Source organism: Notechis scutatus, chromosome 9 (genome assembly GCF_049901735.1).
Source record: "Notechis scutatus isolate UNSWTSFEM ecotype Mainland chromosome 9, rNotScu1.2, whole genome shotgun sequence".
Taxonomy (NCBI): Eukaryota; Metazoa; Chordata; class Lepidosauria; order Squamata; family Elapidae; genus Notechis; species Notechis scutatus.
In genome coordinates, this window is record NC_142017.1 from 14,513,810 (window position 1) to 14,533,902 (window position 20,093).

General features: G+C 39.5%; 1 protein-coding gene and 1 long non-coding RNA gene across 8 annotated transcripts in view; one reads left to right on the forward strand and one right to left on the reverse strand.

The window, feature by feature from the left end:
* The window catches only part of LOC148129838 (uncharacterized), a 443,985-nt gene that overhangs the window by 257,752 nt on the left and 166,140 nt on the right, over positions 1-20,093 (forward strand). The gene's annotated exons all lie outside the window — the stretch shown is intronic.
* The window catches only part of ADAMTS18 (ADAM metallopeptidase with thrombospondin type 1 motif 18), a 96,635-nt gene that overhangs the window by 4,158 nt on the left and 72,384 nt on the right, over positions 1-20,093 (reverse strand). For 6 of the 7 annotated variants that reach the window (XM_087971619.1, XM_087971616.1, XM_087971620.1 and 3 more), the window contains 5 exons: positions 17,330-17,456; positions 12,350-12,554; positions 7,700-7,891; positions 5,986-6,198; positions 3,117-3,264 (listed from right to left, as the gene is read on the reverse strand). In XM_087971619.1, coding sequence (XP_087827745.1) covers positions 3,117-3,264; positions 5,986-6,198; positions 7,700-7,891; positions 12,350-12,554; positions 17,330-17,456 — 885 coding nt within the window. Of the gene's footprint in view, positions 1-60; positions 1,314-3,116; positions 3,265-5,985; positions 6,199-7,699; positions 7,892-12,349; positions 12,555-17,329; positions 17,457-20,093 lie in introns of those variants that run through there. The other variant, XM_087971618.1, reaches the window with a different exon arrangement.

The following is a 20,093-nucleotide window of genomic DNA, read 5'->3' on the forward strand; positions in this document are numbered from 1 at the left end:
AAATGACCAAGGGAGCAGATCAGCTTGTCTAGGGAAGCATGTTCATTCTCCCTAAAAAGCTCTTTTTCTCTCTTTCTCTCTTTGCCCCCATTATCTCTCTCCAATGTTTCACTGAGCAATGTGGTGGGTGAATAAAAGTGTTTGGCTTCAGTGCGGTTCAAGCACAGCTGGCCATGTTCGTTGGTGAAAACAGATTAAAACCACGGGGGGAAATAATTGATCTCTAGAGTCCAGCGATCAGTTGTGAAAAAGCAAAAAAAGAGGTTTCTGCAGCTGGGAAAGGAGAAGGCTAAACCAAAAATGAGCAATAGGATCCATTTAGAGGGGTTTCGTTTTTCTACTTTGCTTCCTTGTGTTAGATAGAAATTATTTCTGTGTGTACAGGGCAAAGCTAAACATGGGTAAAAGGAACCACCTTAATTTACTGGAATAATACTTTTTCAAAGGTCCAGGCTTCCATGCATATTCTAGAAAGGCTGGAAGGAATCAGGCAGAAGCTCTAAAAGGAAATAAATTCTGGCAGGAATAAGAAAGCCATGTTTTTGGATGGAGAATCTTTCCTTCTTTCCTAGCTATGATGCAGAAAATTTTGATGGCTTAGGACAGTGTTGGCGAACCTTTCTGGCACTGAGTGCTGAAAAGGGAGCACATGCATGCGTGCATGTAGGGGAGCACCAGAAACCGGAAAAGCAGCTCTTCCGGTTTCCAGCACTCCTGCGTGTACAAGACCAGCTGGCCAGCATGCATAGGCACACCGGAACACATAAGAGCAATAGGCGATGGCTGACGTGCCCAGAGAGATGGCTCTGCATGCCACTTCCGGCACGCATGCCATAGGTTTGCCATCACAGGCTTAGGGGAAAGTTCTGACAAACCCACCCCTCAAAAGCCACACTGAGATATACAAAAGTGGTAACTCCACCCTTCAAATTAGTTACAGTGAGCATGTGTGAGAAATGACCGTTCACACAGGCCTTTCTTTGCTGACTCTTCCTGTTCCTGAAGAGGCAAGGTGAATGGGAAAGACTTCCTTCCATTGGATGTTCATTGCAATGGTCAGAGTTACTTTGGTTTTTTTGGCAGAAGCTTTAAAATATTCATCCTCATGGGCACTTGTTGTTTTTCAGTCAGAATAATGATAACAGAATAACAGAATTGCAAGGGATCTTGGAGGTCTTCTAGTCCAACCCTCTACTTAAACAGGAGACCCTATCTCATTTCACACAAATGGTTGTCCTACCTCTTCTTAAAAAACCTTCAGTGTTGGAAGAGCCATAACTTCTGGAGACAAGCTATCCCACTGATTAATAGTTCTGTCAGAAAAAAAATTGCTTAATTCTAGGTTGGATCCATCCGTCCACGTTTCCATCCACTGCTTCTTGCTCTGCCTTCAGATGCTTTGGAGAATAGATTGACCCCTTCTTCTTTGTAGCAGCCCCTTAGATATTGGAAGACTACTATCATGTCACCCCTAGTCTTTCTTTTCATTAAACATCAGAGGTGGTATTCATCAGGTTCTGACCAGTTCTGGAGGACCAGCAGCGGAAATTTTGAGTAGTTCGGAGAACCGGCAAATACCACTTCTGACTGGAGATTTTACAGTATCCTTCCCCTGCCGCGCCCACCAAGCCACGTCCACAGAACTGGTAGTAAAAAAAATTGTATCCCACCAATGTTAAACATACACAATTCCTGCAACCATTTGCTAAGTCATCTCTGCCTCTTCACAACCCCATAGACCAGGGGTGTCAAACTCAAGGCCCAGGGGCCAGATCCAGCCCACGGGGTACTTAGGGTCACCTTAGGGCTACAGGGTCAGCCTGGAAACAGCAAAGGACCAGCCCATAGTGCCTCTGCCAACAAAAATGTTTTCACTGGCAGAGGGTTGCAGGAGGCCATCACAGCCAAAAATGGAGCTTGCAAGGGCCATAGGCAGCCCTCCCAAGGTCCGTTTTCACTGGCAGAGGGTTGCAGTAGCCCATCGCAGCCGAAAGCATCGCTTGGGAGCCCATTTTTGATGACAGAGTGCTTGAGCTACCACAGGCATCCTGACATGAGCGATGTCAAGCAGGACATGCCCACATCAGTCCCCCCGGGATCAAACACAACCCTGATATGGCCCTCGATAAAATGTAGTTTGACACCCCTGCCATAGTCCATAGCATACCAGGCTCCCCTGTCCTTCCCTGTCTCCTGTATATCTACATTAAATTGCCTGTACCTCCAATCAAGGCTACTGAGTTGGCCACATTTTAACAACTTGGCATGTATCAGGCAACTCTGTGGACGCCTTGGGGGTAAACTGTAGCTCAGGTGAAGGACACCTGCATTGCATGCAGACAATCCAAAGTCAAGGATGTTCATCTTCATTTAAAACAAATGTGCCACCTGCAGGCTTGCAGCTATCTCTGACCCCTGAAGTCCAGCACATTGTAATTTGCACAGGACAGAACAGAAAACATGACTGGGAAAGCATTCATGCAAACTATAGTTAATTGTTAAGAAATGCAATCCAATTTAGTTTTTGACCTGGTCTCAACCATCGCTTTTGGAGAGCAACTTGCTGGATTTGCACAACACCGCTTAATTCAGCACTTTTTGGGGGGGTTACACACGTCACTGCACCATGACAAACCTAACAGGTTGGATTCACATAATGTGCTCAGCCAAAAAAAAGTTAGCCAAAGTTATCATTAACTAAGCTTTGCAAGTTATGGGAATGCAGAATAGAATAGAATTCTTTGTTGGCCAAGTATGATTGGACACACAAGGTATTTGTCTTGGTGCGAATGCTCTCAATGTACATAAAAAGAAAAGATACATTCGTCAAGAGTCAAGAATCGTAAGGTACATCACTTAATGATAGTCATAGGTACAATAAGCAATCAAATCATACTAGGAAACAGTCAATATAAATCATAAGGATACAAGCGACAAAGTTACAGTCATACAGTCACAAGTGGGAGGGGATGGGTGATAAGGAGTGATGAGAAGATTAACAGTAATAGTAGTGCAGACTTTGTAAATAGTTTGACAGTAGGTTAGGTCTTTAACTGGTCCAATTGTTGAAAACCCAAACCCCGTCAGTGTTTTAGATTTCGTAAAACCCTTTTTACCTTTCTTCTCGGGAGCAAGGCAGAAATTAGTATTGCAGGCTCGTGACATTGCAGGTTTCTGATGAAGCAGACACCCAGTAGCTGGCTGGCCTTGAAGGAGACACTGCACACTCCGTGTTTGTACTCCCCCACCACATGTCACTGTGCACTGTATGTGGAATGCAGGAGTAAGACATTAAAACCTTCGCACATTCTCCATTTTCAGGCAGTCCTCGACTTGTGAGCACAATGGAGTCCAACATTTCCACTGCTAAGCAAGGACATTGTTAAGTGAGTCCAGCCTCCCTTTACGACTTTTTTTTTTTTTTGCCACAGTTATTGAGCGAATCTCTGCAATTGTTAAATTAATCATGCAGTTGTTAAAGCAAATCTGGCTTCCCCCATTGACTCTGCTGGTCAAAAGCCATCTGGGAAGATTACGAAGAGTGAACCCTGGGATAGTGCAATTGTCATAAATACATGTCAGTTGCCAAGTGCCTAAATTTTGCTCATGTGACCATGGGGGATTCTGCAACTCTCATAAGTGTGAAAACAGTCATAGGTCACTTGGTTCAGTACCATTGCAACTTCAAATGGTCACGGAACAAATGCTTGTAAATTGAAGACTACCTGTAATCTTTATGCATAAGGTTGCAAATTTGACTTGGATCTAAGCAAATACAATTTAAAGTTCTCTATGCAGCTGATGAGTTCACATGATGAATTTGGGCCATTTAGTTTTTCCATGCTCATAAACTCCAAAGAGTGACTGTTATGAAAATAAAGTGAAAGATAGATCCATTTAAGTCATTTTGACTTTATCCAAGGAAGGATACAATTTATATACAATTAACACCTTAATAACATCTTTTCTTTTTAATGCTCTCTTTATAGAGATTACGACCATCTCCAAAGCTATCAAAAAGTATTTTGGCTGAACCCGAGATCATTTCAATATTTATTTATTTTTAAAACAAATAGTTGCCATAGAAATTACTCTCAATTCCTATATCTATTTATAGTCAGTGATTTCAGTTCATATTAAAGTTAATTCTAGTTCATTATGTTTGTTTTAGGTTGTAGACATTGTGCTCTACAATTGATATTTTTCAATGAACACCTGAAGTTATTTAGTAAGATATACTTTGGCATTAGTGCCAATTTTTTTTTTCTCTAAGGTCTTAATTCTTACAACTGAGATTGACTGGCTCAAATTTTCTCCCTCGTTAACTAGTTAGCTTAGTTTCTAGTTAAGTAGAGACTCCAATCTTGATTTTAATGATCCAAATCCAACACTATATTAGACTTCCTCTCACTGGAACATCACTTGATCTGGAACACAGAACATAAAATAGGGTTCATAATAGGGTTGCAATGGACCTTGGGGATCTCCTATTTCAACCACCTGCTCATGCAGGAGACCCTATATCATTCCAGACAAATGGCTATCCAGTCTCTTCTTTAAATCCTCCAGAGATGGAGCAGCACAACTTCTGGAGCTAAGCCATTCCATTGATTAATTGTTCTCATTGATTTCTCCTTAATTCTAGGTTACAGCTCTCTTTCATGATCTTCCACCCCATTACTTCTTGCCTGCCCCTCAAGTGCTTCGTAGAATAGGTTGACCTCTTCTTCTATATGAGAGCCCCCTCAAACACTAGAGTTTCGTTCAATATTATCTTCTCTTTTGACATCAGAATTTCCAAACATACAGAAGTACAATAAGTGGCCTTTTAACATTTTTAAATTTCTTTCATCTGGAGTCATTTGATAGCAGAGAATAACCTTTTGTGGGCAAACTGTCTGCTGTCCCAAAATGTCTCATTTGCTTTTGCTCACTGACAAATCTGAAAACCTATCAACTAGGCTGAACTTGCAGAGAAGTGCTGAGAGATAAGCACACTTTAAATTATTATTTTTTCTTTGCTTCTTTGTTGGAATGTATATTGCCATGGGCAGTTAGGAAATGTGAGGAACTTGCTCTGCTATTCTATGCAGGAACAAATAATGAGTTATTACAAGTCTAACCTAGAAGAAATTCCCTGAAGCACTGATGATGTGTGTGAATTTGTCTACCAAGGCTATGTCTACAAGACAAATACAATCATTTCCATCAGATTATTAAACCTGAGCATCCTCTATGGTCTGTCAAATGGATCTTAAGAGACAGATGACCCATGCAATGAAATAATTTCCAAAACACAGAAATGTGTTTGCAAGGCACACACTAATCCAGACATCACAGTAGTTAGAGAAACCCAAACAGCCTTTGTTGGTCCTTGAACTCATGGATTGTGCCTAAAAACTTTAAATGGTTCAAGTACAGTGCAAGTCTTTGAAGAATGAGTTGGGGGGGGGAGCACAAAATGCACAGGGTTACAACTGCAGGGATTTGGTGAACCCAGGGACAATTTTCATCTGCAACAACTGACTTAGCTCCACTAGTTTAATTACAGGTAATCCACAAATTATAATGGCAATGGAGCATGCCCACCATGGTCGTAAGTTGTGATGGTCATAAAGCAGGACGTCATGAAATCGGCCTGATTTTATTACCATTAGATAGAAGTTAAAAATGGTGAAAAAGGTCTTCTCCTGGAGGCATCCCGTGGTGGTTGTAGGAAAGACAAGGTTGATCCAAATGGACATTTAGTTGATTGCTATGTATCATCTTATGTTTATTGATTCTAATTATTACTCCCTTCCTGGATGGGAAAGCACTCACAGGTCCTTTTTCCAAATATTCATACAACCCAAAATTTGCAATAAAGAAGTTGACATAATTATAGGTGCCTTTATGTTGGCCCTTGCACATTTAACTCTTTATTCCCCAGTAAGTTCAAGGGCTTGCATATGCATAGCCTCTTAGTCTGCACCAGAACATCCTTACCTGCTGCCAAGGTGAAGAATACCACCCTGATATCCTATTGTACAGAGGATGCATAGGACATGGTCCTTGGTGGCATACTTCTTCCAAATCAATGCTTGGCTTCTTAAGATTTCGACAGCGACGCAATGGGAAAGTGATCAATTTGCCACCAATACTTTTCTCAATGCATTGCATTTCTCGCCTCCTAATGCCCAGCCCACAGGTAGAGGAACACTATAAATAAAAGAGGTACAGAGGTTCATTTAAAGCTGGTTTACAAAACATACAGCCCCACCACCAGATAAACTGCAGACTCCATATCCTTCCAAAATTGGACTTTTTGTGCTTTTGGAGATAAATGGGAATGTGAGTATTTTAAGCCTTTCAGAAGCTCGGATGATCTATTTTATCCTTATAATACCTGCCTATCAGACTGACTTTGGGTTCTGGCCTCATCAATTTTTGGAATGTGGCTCTTGACATGTTAAATAAAGCCCATAATGGCTCTTCAGCTGCCCAATGGTGCATTTATTTATTTATTTAGTCAAGCATGTATTTGATAATATAAGTATAAACATGAGTATTAATACATGAGATGGATATGAATAAAATGGAACATTAAGACAGGGACGATGGTGCATGTGTCTGATTCCAAAGGTATGTCCATCTCTGGTGATTAAGACCATTGGATATTTTCAAATACCTCACATCAGATCATGCTATTGATCCAATCAGATCCATTTTGTCTACATAAACTCCATTCACACGGCAAACTCCCATTTATTAAATCAACCACTATCACACCTCTAACAGTTTTGCAGACACAAGCAGCAATCATGACTTCCTCGACCAATACTTGGGGGGGGGGCGTTCCCCTCTTCTTTCCCTCAAAATAATGCTATGTTTAGATACTTCTGTAGATTAGCCTTAAAAGCTTGGACAAGATGCTCATGTGCGCCTTTGGGTCAGTCTTGTCTTCTGGCAATTGACTGGACAAGTCCCTGCAGGGCATTTTGGTGACGTTTTCAGAAGTGGTTTGTCATAGCCTTCTTTCTAGGACTGAGACAGTATCACTGGCCCAAAGCTATCCAGGTGACCCATGGCAGGACTAGAACTTACTAGCCCAGTACTTTTAATCACTATCCCAAATGTCTCTCTAATTAACAGGGGTCTTCAAACTTGACAGGTTTAAGACTTGTGGACTTCAACTCCCAGAATTCCTCCTCCAGTCATGTTAGCTCAGGAATTCTGGGAGTTGAAGTCCACAAGTCTTAAAATTGCCAAGTTTGAAGACCCTTGCTCATTCTAACACATCCTACTTAATGTCTTTACTGATGATGATGGCAAGTTGATTTTTGCATTTTTGGCATTCATGTGCTTCAGCTCTTTATTCCCCTAAATTTAATGTTGCAAGTCTTTGTTAGAGTGCTGCTTCTGTTAGCCTTTATCTATTAAACTGTAAGAAGCTTCTTAGTGAAAAATAAGGAGAAATAGGAAAGTAAACCCTGAGGCTCTTCTTGATTGTAATATTTACAATGGACCATGTCTTAAGTTAGATCCAGCAAAGTTCCAAGATTCTTAAATCTATTTTAAAAAAAGGTGGGGACATCTTTAACAATAGACATCTTTAATCTTTAACATCTTTAACAATAGATTACGTGTTTTTGTATATTTTTCATGTTGTGTTTTCTAGACAGGCCTCATTACATGACTCAAATAAGCATCGTTGCTTTACCTCACTCCAAGCAGAGATCACCCATTGAAGACGCTCATTTTTAGGGCATCGTCCCAACACGCAGGTCTGTTGCACTTCTGGCTTGGTTCCGCTGTTGCACAAACTCTCTGGCACGATTTTTAAGATGGATGTTCCTACACTTTTGCAGGAAACATCACGTTTCATTATGCCTCGTCCACAGGTTTTGGAACACTGTATGGGATTGGGAGAAAGTCTGATGTTAGTAACCTTAAAACTGAGCCTGTTCTACTGTCATAACACACTAAGACACATTTCATCCCATTCTTAATTATATACTGCATATATAACTACCCATTTTTCCTCCAGGAGAAAATCCAACATATCAAGTTCCGAGGAAGATTTCCAGAGCAGCTATTTATTTATTTTATTTCCATCCTGCTTTTCTGTTTCTTCAACAACTCTAATAGTTTACAATGCCTTAAACCAGGATCCCTTAACTTCATCATGGAACTTAAAGCTATGCTCAGATTATATATTTAGTTATCTATGAGGCCAGATCAAATTATATATTCTTAGGTAGTTATATATATTCTATGGGGATGTGATGGCTCAGTGGCTAAGATGCTGAGCTTGTTGATCAGAAAGGTCGGCAGTTTGGCGGTTCGAATCCCTAGCGCCGCGTAATAGAGTGACCTCCCGTTACTTGTCCCAGCTTCTGCCAACCTAGCAGTTCAAAGCATGCAAAAATGCAAGTAGAAAAATAGGTCCCACTTTGGTGGGAAGGTGACAGCATTCCGTGCACCTTCGGTGTTTAGTCATGCCGGCCACATGGCCACGGAGACGTCTTCGGACAGCGCTGGCTCTTCGGCTTTGTAACGGAAATGAGCACCACCCCCTAGAGCTGGAAACGACTAGTGCCTATGTGTGAGGGGAACTTTAGGTAGTCATCATTTCTGAAACATTTCTGTCGACCATTTTCACCCCACTCAATATACTCCAGCAATTAGACAGATTCTATGAGCATTTGGCAGGAATTAGCTACCAGTTAGAGCCACCGATAGCTCTCCAATTTATCCAAAAAGCCCTCCAAAAGCTGACTTTTTGATTGCATTTTGCAAAAAAAAAAAAAAAAAAGCCATTTCATCTTCGTCCTGCAATCTCTACTCTATCCCAAACACCAAACGTCCTTTTTTTTTGCTAGTCACTTCTAGCTTATAACTCGGGCTAATGATAGATGAAGCAGTGTGTTTCAGAAAAGTAAGATAATACTCTCCCGTCTTAAAGAATGCTCATTAAGAGAAAGAATTTGATGGGGGAGGGGGCTTTCATAGCTGGGGCTCCCCCTCTCTCTTTTTTTTTTTTTTCAGAAGAGGCTGAAAGATTTTTTTTTTTTTTTTGCAATAGCATATTCACTTAAATGAAATCTGGGATACGTCTGTCTTGGCAAATGTACAAAACAGCAAGACTTTGTTTCACTCCAGTGAAAAGGCTGCTAGACATTTCATATCTTTCAGAAAAGGGGTGTGTGTGTACACATATTGGAATTTGCCTGAGGCCCTATGCTACCAACTCTGCTTTTAAGAGCAGGGTTTTTTTTTTTTAACTATATTATGATATTAGGTTGCTTGAAATGACACATTATCTAAATGGGGGGGAAAAACATCCTTCATTTTGCTGGATGTTGTTGATCATCACTGAACATTTAATGCCTACTTTGGAAAAATGAATTCGCATGTGCTTAGTGAAGTAATTAATAATAGCTGCCTCTAGCTTATTCAGGTTGTTTTTTTATTATTATTATTTCTTCTTAGTACTCTGCTACGGAAAGTTTAATTTTGCCCAGCTATGTGTCATTTGTTGCCCTACCTGGGGGTCTAGGACAACTCAGTATGGCCAACTCGCTGCAACCAACTCACTGTGGGGCAACTTGTCATAGCCAACTTGCCACGGGCAAAATGAAATGCATATGACAATTTTTTAAAAAAATAAATCATTGTAAATACTTAAATTGAACTGTTGGATTTTCCCACAGAGAGTTGTCCCATGGTGAGTTGGCTATGGTGAGTTGGCTGCACCAAGTTCTCCCATTCCACTACCTGGAGGAATTGTGAAGGTAGCACAAGCTCTTATCACCATTTTTTTTTTTTTTTGGACTGCTGCAATGAGCTACCTATGAAGCTATGGAGCTACCTATGAAGATCACCTGGAACTACAAAGTGCTACAACCTTGGTTGAAATCTAGGTGGAACTAGAGGACAATATGACCACATGCTTCAGGCCTTCCATGGCTTTCTGTAGACCAGTACAATTCCGACTGCTGGTTTTACTCTTTAAATCACTATTGGTTTGGCATTGAAGCATTCTGATCTAATTTTGACCCACCCAACATATGTGTCTCAGGAGAACCTGCTAGTGGTTTCTCATTTCCACAAATTCAGGGAGATAGAGGTTCATCAATTTTGTTGCCCTTTTGTGCACCTGGAATAGCCTGACCACAGATTTCCCTCAAGCCTCACATTGTTAACTTTCTATTATTTAAAAAAACCTGAGCCAATTTAGAAACTCTTTGAAGTATGATGGGATACAGTTAGTTTATTTCTTTGTACATATATGTGGTTGTTGAGATTTATTTTATCTTTTTAATTCTGTCTTAATTTACTAGGTTGTGGATAATTTACCATACTATTTTATGGATGCACTACAAAATGCCAAATATCAGTAAACAAACCTACTAACTTACCTTGAAAAATGAGATTCGCGTGTTTTGATAAGTTTTGTTTGAGATACTCTGAACACATTAAAAATTGTATGAACTGATTCTGCTCCCAATATCAAAATGATTTCTGCATCCATTCACTGATCGCCATGTGTTTAGAGATCAGAAGTGCCTTTCCATGGAGTACAAGAGTTTTATTATACGTCATAGAATAACAGAGTTGGAAGGGACCTTGGAAGTCTTCTAATCTACTCCCTTCTCAAACAGAAAAAACTATACCATTCCAGACAAGTGTTTGTCCATTGAAAACCTCCAATGATGGAACACCCACCATTGCTGGAAGCAATCCATTCCAATGGTGAATTGTTCTCACAGTCAGGAATTCTCTCCTTAGTTCTAGGTTGGATTTCTTTTTAATGATTTTTCATGTTATTTCTTGTTCAGCCCTCCGGTGCTTTGGACAATAGATTGAGCCCCTTTTCCTTATGACAATCCCTAAAATACTTCAAGACTGCTATCATGTCATCTCTATTATTTCTCTTCGTTACACGAGACAAAGCTAGTTCCTGTAACCATTCAGATATCAGATAATCAGAGTTGGAAGGGACCTTGTAGGTCATCTAGCTCTGCCCAAGCGGAAGTCCCTACACCCTTTCTGATGCATGGCAGTCCAATCTCTTCTTGAAAGTCTCAAATAATGCTGCTCCTACAACTTCTGAGGGCAAGCTGTTCCGTTGGTTGATTGTTCTCACTGTCAGAAAATTTCTGCTTATTTCCAAGTTAAATCTCTCCTTGTTCGGTTTCCATCCATTGTTCCTTGTCTGGCCTTCAGGTGCTTTAGAGAATAGCTTGACCCCTTCCTCCTCTCTATGGCAGCCCCTCAAATATTGGAAGACTGCTATCATGTCTCCCCTGGTCCTTCTCTTCACTAGACTAGCCATACCCAGTTCCTGCAACTGTTCTTCATATGTTTTAGCCTCCAGTCCTGTAATCATCCTGGTTGCTCTTCTCTGCACTTTTTCTAGTGTCTCAACATCTTTTTTTATAATGTGGTCACCAAAAGTGGATGCAGTATTCTAGGTGTGGTCTTACATTAGTGTGGTCTTATATTCATTGTATAGTTTACTAATATGGCTGCTCTCCAGGTACCTGAACTTCAACTCCTCAAATTCCAAAGTACACACACACACACAGGTACATTTCTCTAATATGAATATATTGAGAGCTAAGGAATTTTTGAAATGTAAATAAATGTAAATTTATGTAAATAGCCAGATTGTATGTTCACAATTAAAATAAACATTTCTCTCCAAACCAAGGATAATAAATGGTGCACACCAGTGTGTATTCAATTTTTTTATTACCGGTTCTGTGGGCGTGGCTTGGTGAGGGTGGCTTGGTGGGCATGGCAGGGGAAAGATATTGTAAAATCTCCATTCCCTCCCCACCCCACTAATCTGCTTTCCAGCTCCGTTCTTCTGTGCAGGGCAACCAAAGAAGACCCAGCCGATCAGCTGAGACTCGAGAGGCAGCGAATAAATGAGGGCGGGGCCAACCAGAAGTGGTATACTGGTTCTCTGAACTACTCAAAATTTCTGCTACCGGTTCTCCAGAACAGGTCAGAACTGGCTGAATACCACCTCTGGTGCACACTATGGAGATTCTCAGTCATCCAGGTCATGGTTGTCCCAAAAGTGCTTTTTCAAAAGGCAACTGGATTTTCTTTGAAAATGTTTCGTTTCTCATCCAAGAATTGGATGTGAAGTGAAACATCTTCAAAGAAAAACCAGAAAGTTCAGTTGCCTCTTGAAGAAGCACCCTTTGGGACAAATGGAGGACACATATAGGATGATGTTCATAATCAAAAATAGACAGTCCATTCTTCCTAGATTATATGCTGGTTGGCTTCCAACCATTTTTCTTTAGGCTCCCATCTCAATAGAAGATTGTGGCAACTTTAAAAAAAAAATTACCTGTGACCAAGGCCCAGGATTCCATTCCGGTGGACAGTCCTGGTTATTACATGCCTGTATTTGTGCTGGAGTGGTAACTGGACAGACAGCATGAGCCACAACCTCTTCCTTATGAAAAGCCTTTTTCTGGACACACTGGATATGACGGCTTTGCTGTCCCCCACCACAGGACTGGCTGCAAATGCTCCATTCACCTGCTGACCAACTGAAAAATATATAGACATATATGACATATCCCCTTGTGGTTCTTATTAGTAGTGTAAGTCTTCCTCAATTGCAGGTCCTCCACCAGAGGCCTGGGAATTTGAATGTTCTGTGCAGAATCTCAGCTATTCCTAACCCTGTACTCTTCTGGCTCTAATATTCTTGGAATCTGTTGGAATCACTTGCCCAGATTAGGTGTCACAGCCTCAGTTGCTCCTACCACCACTGGGATCACTCTGACATTTATTTTCAACATCCTCTTCAGTTTTTCCTTCAGGGCCTGCTACTTCTCCAGATTCTCATATAGCTTCTTTCTGAAATTATTGTCACTTAGCACAGCTATTTCTATCACTACTGCTGTTTTTTTGCTCCTTGTCTACTACCACAATGTCTGGTTGAAATACATGTGTACTGATTCTGAAGCAGAGGTTGAATTTGTGGCTCTTGGTCCATTTTCTTGCAATTTTTTAAAGACCTGTGGAAGATGTGAAGCCACAACTCTGGAAATAATTATTTGTTCCCTTTTTTCAGTTGAGGAAGGAATAATGAAGGTGCTAAGCACTGATTGCTTTAGACTCATTTAAAATTATTCATGGGCTATGTTTTAATTAACAAGTTATTCGATCAAGGAGCCAAATAAAAGCACCTACATACAGATTTATTTAGTTTATATTCTATTTTATATGCTCTGTTCAAAAAGAAAGAGAAATATTTCAGGACAGGAAAAGACAGTAAAAAAACACACTATAACTTTAATTAACAAGTCATTTTGGGAGAAAAATGTCGAATAAACCCAAATGTCTCTTCAATCTGAATGCATGTAATTGAAGCATAATGACATGCTTGATGTTTTTATATATTTTATGCCACTTGCATCAAATGAAATAATCTGATGAAAATTAGATAAAGCATCAATTATGTCATTACACAGATAAGATAATTGGTGCAAATGATGAAAACATCAATTAAGTCATTACAGAAATGATGTAAATAACATTAATTGTTTGGATAAACTTCAGAAACAAAGGACTTCATTATTTTGAGGGGGTAAATTTTAAATGCAAATTTGGCCTGTTGCGTTCAAAGTCCATTAAAAGGAGGTCATTGAATGGAAGTTTTACTTGGATTTTTTTTCTATTTTAAATGTGATCATTGTGATCTTCAACTCTATTGCTTTAGAATTTTGCTCTCAGGAAAACATTTACTTGAATCATATTAGATATATGATATAAAAATTACCTATATTAAAGATATGCAAACTGTTTTGAACTCAAACTACTAGCAATTGTAAATAGTTTGCATTTATTTTTTTATAGTTGTTGTACAATACTTAGTGGGTTGAGAATGGGGTGGAGAACAAAGTAAATTAGGAGAACAAATAATAAAGCAATTACATAAAATGGGCTGTACAGATCCCACTCAAATTCATATCTGTATTATTTTACTTCACTGTCTTCTCTCTCATTTTATCTGGTTTGCATGAATTTTGATTCTTATTAGAGATTCCACCTACGGCTGCTAAATAATTTGGACAGTGACATTGATTGTTGTCTAAGGATTCTGATTTGAACATACTTTGCCTGGATGCTGAAAATGTTAGTGTTTTTTAATCTCAGGGCAAAACAAAGTTAAACCAATTAAAATTGAATCCTTACATTATTAACACTGAATATACAGGCAAACCTGACATTCCTCAGAATTAAAAACCCTCTTACATTGGCAAAACTCTTCCCAGACTTCATTTGAACTGCTCACTCCTAAAGGACTTCTTCAGTTTTATTACAAGGCATGGCCTACAACCATTCCCCTCCTACAGGTGTATTATACCCTTGAAACTGGGAAAGGAGCCTGGCTCCATGATGTGTTAACTACATGGAAGAAAATCAAACTATGAAATGCACATGGCAGATATAGATATCAGTAGATATAGTAGATATAGTTCATGGATTTCAAAAATGTAAAATAATTTAGTTCTAACTGTGCTGTCCCAGCCAGTCTATGGGAATTGGATAGTTACTTTGGAATTATGAGCTGTCCCCTTAAGGGAATGCATCATGGTAAATGTAGTTAAAGGTATCCTGGGAAATGTAGTTCATGTCACGTGGCCACATTTGTAATCCTGATTGGTCACTAGTTTGACCCTCGAGGGGTTGGGGGAAGTTTTCCTCATTCTTTGTCTGAACTCTCTTACTCATGGCACCTTCTTTCTATGGCTACAAGATGGGTTAGGAGATAACCATCTTTTACTACAAGGCAGATATACAAAGGATTGGTCATAAAAGAAGAACTTTGTCACAAACGTGAGTTATGAGGATACCTGATGAACCAATAAATGTTCTTTGTTATGGATGTCCTGTTGAGTTATCTTTCTGCATCTGTACAGTTTATAAATCCACCTCTTTACAAGATACAGAAAACTAACTAAAGCCTTTCTTTGACCTGCTTCCCTTTCTGTGGCCAACAGAGCTGGACAGCTAGCCTTGTCACCAAAGCATCACAGTTGGAAAACAGTATCTTCTAATGATACATCTAAGATTCATACACCAGCTGCAAAGTACAGCTTGTATTTAGCACCATAGCCAAAGCATGCCACGATAGCTACTTGTGTGGTTCTTTCACCAATTAAAATAAATGCTATGTTTTGGAAGCTTCCAGCCACAATTAAAAGGCAAACACAAACATCTACAAGGAAGGCTGAAGGAAACTTAATGGAAGGCTTTTCTCTCTGAGAGAAAGCAGAGCCCAGGGTATAGAAATAAGCCTTTGGCAGAAGATTAGTCACACCCAGACAGAATCCTCGGCCAGAGAGATTATCTTAAATTAGTTGTCAGACAATGGCATGGCTCAAAGCAAGGCAATAACATTGCTAAAACTATCACATGATACGTTACCCTAATTAAACCTTATCTCTGCCTTTTTGTGATTCTCTTACAGTTTCCTCAGCATCTCCTGCAGTGTGTGTTTGTGTACAAGTGCTTATGTGTCATCTACCAGACTCCTTATTACAGAGGAGCAGAACATAAAAATGCCAATGAGCCCAGAGGTGGGATTCAACCAGTGTTACTACCGGTTCAGTGACTACATTTTGCGCTGTGCATGCATGTAAAAAACCTTAAACTATGCCACCCAGACAACTGAAAAGCACTGTATGGAGGTGCACAGCGTTTGAAAAGCCACTTTTTTCCTGCTTTTTCAACCTCAGCTGGGCCGCTCAAAGCAGCTGAGATTGAAAAAGCAGGAAATAAAGGACAGGTAAGTGTCCGGGCGGGCAGGTGGGCCAAAGAGCAGCAAACACAGAACCGATTCAGTGTCTGCTGCTCTTCAGAGCTACTGGTTCTACAGAGCCGGGCAGAACTGGTAGCATCCCGCCCCTGAATGAGCATTTCTTCATAGCAAAACTGTACTGAATTTACAAATTGTAAAACAGGGCAGCTCCCTTGTTTCTTTTTGTTGGGCATCTTGAAGCATAGATCTTTCTGGTGATTTATCTAAAATCACCTTTAACTACAAAAGAATTCTCTTTAAGAATTCAGAGCTTTCTCAGTCTGGTCTGCAATTGTCCAAATTCATTGAAATTGATCAGCACAAGATGCTCATTATCTAGAGATATAATCCTCAAAAAAAAGTTTGCTCTTTGCATATCAAGTTTCAACTGTGAATAAGATATGGCTTGATTTATGCTGATTAGGACCTGTTTATTGCACAAGCTGAACATTTTATCAATCCCTTGCTATTGTCCTGCCCTCAGAGAATAGGTCAACCCGCTCTTCTCTGTGACAGTATCTCAGATATTGGAAGACTGCTATCATAGTCATTCTCTTCATTAGACTGGACAAACCCAGTGTGATGACCCGGGGCACAAAGGCATCACAGTCAGATACTCAGTAGGAATCTCTTTATTAGCTCCAACTTTGCCCCTAATGTCCTGGTTACCTTCTGGGCTGGAAAAAACTCTCCCAGAATCAAGTCCAAAACGTGATCAACAAAAACTGTAATTATAAGTTCAATCAAGGCAAGATGAGGAAATTAGTTCGGCAGGACAAGAGAAGGAATTCCAGACATAAAAGAACGGCAGTAATTCAACATGGTTGGGAGGATGCCAGGAACGCAGATAACAAAAGTCAACACAAGATAAACTCACATTTGTTCCCAGCAGATGCTGCACTCAGCATGCATCTCTTTTAAACTCTCTTCCCAAGTGTGGCTAATGAAAGGAATCAGGGCCCTTTCCTCCCCCGTAAGCCATGCAACCCACATTGCTCTCCTCTCCGTTCCTCCCTGCATGCCCTAGGATGAAGAGGGAGTGGGCCAATATTCCTCTGAACTCCCTCTCCCTTGTTCTACATCCCCCTGCTCTGCCCAGCCAGACCTTGCCTTTCCTCAGTTTCCTCCAAAGCCAATGGAGCCCCACTCCCACTCCCTGTCAACTGTTCATCTTCCTCCTCAGATTCAGACTCCGACAGGGGCATGACACCCAGTTCCTGCAACCATTCATCATATGTTTTAGACTTCAGACCATTTATCATCTTTGTTGCTCTTCTCTTCATTCTTTCTAAAGTCTCAACATCTTACTTGTATTGTGTATTGTATTCTATTGTACCTTCAGTTACTTCAGTGCAGAGACAATCTAGGACTATCTGAGTCAGAATTCAAGCTTTTTGCTCCACTGCTTGTCTATGCAAGCAGCACAGTTAAATCTTCACAGTTGTTCCACAATCATCCTTAAACTCTAGTTACATTTGGGGATTGTCAGCTAAAGCAAAAGTCTATACTTACTAGGCTGGGCAAGGATTTGCATTGCACATCATGGTTTCTGTTAAAGGTTTTGTCCTTGGGCCACAAAATGAAGAATTTACACGGGTTTGATGATCCTGTAAACACACAGCTTTGGCTATCAAATGTCCTGCAAGGAATTTTACAAAAAAAAAAAAAAACATTTAAAGGAAATACAGAAGATACTAAATAATTCTCACAAAAATATAAAGACATCTAACATGCTGATACCATTGGTTTAATTCTTCATGCCTATTTCCCCCCATCTCATTATTTAAATAGCAGTAGATAACATTGTCCTGATGAATCCCATTCTCAAGCTTGCTAATTCTTTACTTTTGTTATTCTAATGTCAAAATGTTATACCAACACAGGTCCCATGGTGCAAAGCCAAAGCCGGACTGGTACTTCCAACAATGCTTTTAAGAGGCCTCAGAGGCATTCTTAAAAAAATATAAATGGTGGGTTTCTGATTACCTGTTTAGAAACATTATAAAGATATGCTAGAGTGGCCACAAATATTCTACAGGGCTAAAGGGAACCCTGAGGAGCAATCTCATTAACTTGTCTTCTAGTAAATGGATATGTTGTAATTGGCCATACCCATCATGGATCAATTTTATGAAGAGGCAAGCCCTCACATGATAACCATTTTATGAGAAACACAACCTGACCTCATAACTGTATCCAATATTTAGCCGTAAATGTGTTTCTCCCCATCAAGTAGGAGGAAGTGTTGACGCATACCTGCCTTTTCATTAAAATAATCTTTTAATAAAAGAAAGCAATATAAATGTTACATGGGGAACAAAGAGTGACAGAGCCAAAGATACAAAATGCCTATCGCCAAGTTAAAGACAATATGAGCAATCCCTGAAAGGTTTTTTTTTTTTTAATGTGGTCTTTGGCCGTAAACTCAATGCCAACAGCTATGGGCTTTCTCACAGGGAACTGTTTTTAATATTACTAACAATGGACATTCTTGAAACTCCCGATTTTATGAGCTAACAGGAGGGGAGTTAACTGACTGAGGAAATCAACTTTGTCAGGAGGAATTCAAAAACAGAAGACCAAGAGGCAGGAAGGAAAAAAGGAGCAAATTTTAGGAAGTAGAAATGTAATTCCTCTGCTTTGATTTATTGTGTGTGTGTATGTGTGTGTGTAAATAAAACAAAACATAAAAACACATCAAATCAGCAATAGCTAAATCACACACAGTGATCTGAAAAAAAAAGTACATAGAAGTTGTAAGCCACCCAGGGTTACCTTGAGGTAGGTCAAGGGGCCTATAACTTTTATAAATAAGATAAAAAAATAAAAAGTATGTAGAAATACATGAAAACATACATCAACAAAAGACTTGCTACAGCTCAGTTTGTAAATCACAAAGTGAAGTTTGATCACAACAGAAGATATTGCCTAATATTTCCTTTATACTAATAAAGACACTATTCAAAGGTTGAGAGGTGATAAAAATTAATCAAATTTTGGTATACAGTATACCGAATATAAAACAGGACAATTCTTCTCACATAGAAAAACTCAAAATCGTTAGCATACAATTTAGCAATGCTTTGGCACCTTTAAATTTCACTTCTTCCCAAGACCCATAATAATTGTTTCCCATAATAATCAGAATCTTCAATCAATAAGAAGCTACTGAAAAGATTTTACCAATGCATACATAGTAATGTACCTTCAGAATTTATTATTATTTTAAATTTGTTAAATTTAATTGCCTCCTCTCTCACTGTAGGGCTATTCTAGGTGGTTTATAACAGTAAAAATAAAGAAAAGAAATAAATTTAACAGTAGCAAAGCAATGAAAGAAAGAATGAAAACACAGCAAGATGAGATTGAAAGGTGGATGGGAGAATGCTGAAGGGGAAGGAGGGGTTTGCTATCAATCTAGTAAACACTTCCAGTGTAATGACTGCATCTCAAATCAAAGACTGACAACAATCAGCCTTTTTAAAATATCCTCTGAGAATTCCAAAAGACTCCAATAAATAAATAAGTAAACCTTGTTTTAAGATAATAATACAAACATGTAATGCTGGTTTTATGATAATAATAAATGCATTTAGAGTTCCTTAAAACCTTTGGAGTGTTTCTACTCCAAATTTCCTGGATAGTCTTTGTGTGTATTTTAGCATAGTTGTTTAAATTGTCAATAAAATGTAACCTTGGTCTCAAAAAATACTTTCTCTAACACATTCAAACCTGTAGGGGTTTCTGAGGCAGCCAACACACCTGCTCCTAACAAAAAGAGTAACAAATGCTTACTATACTTCCATTCAGCTCTTTTTGGAAAATCATATTCTCTGGGGGGAAAATGTAAGAGATTTTCTGCCTCAATCAATGAAAATTTTGAAAGTATCTTAGTAAAAGACTTTAAGAATTTTGTCTCTCGGTATAAAAAGTTGAACTACATACAGCAGGGGTCTTCAAACTTGACAGCTTTAAGACTTGACTTCAACTCCCAGAATTCCTCCTCCAGTCATGTTAGCTTAGGAATTCTGGGAGTTGAAGTCCAGAAGTCTTAAACTTGCCAAGTTTGAAGACCCCTGACATACAGGGAGGAGGTGGCCCTTACTCAATATTCAGTGACTGTTATGATGGTGTTGAACAAGGGGAACCAGTCCTCATTTTTGCAGCCATTGCAGTGTCCCCCGTGGTTATGTGATCACAATCTGGCTGCTCAGTGTCCAGTTCACAATTACGATGGTTGCACCATCTCACAGTCCCAGAATTATGATTTGCAGCC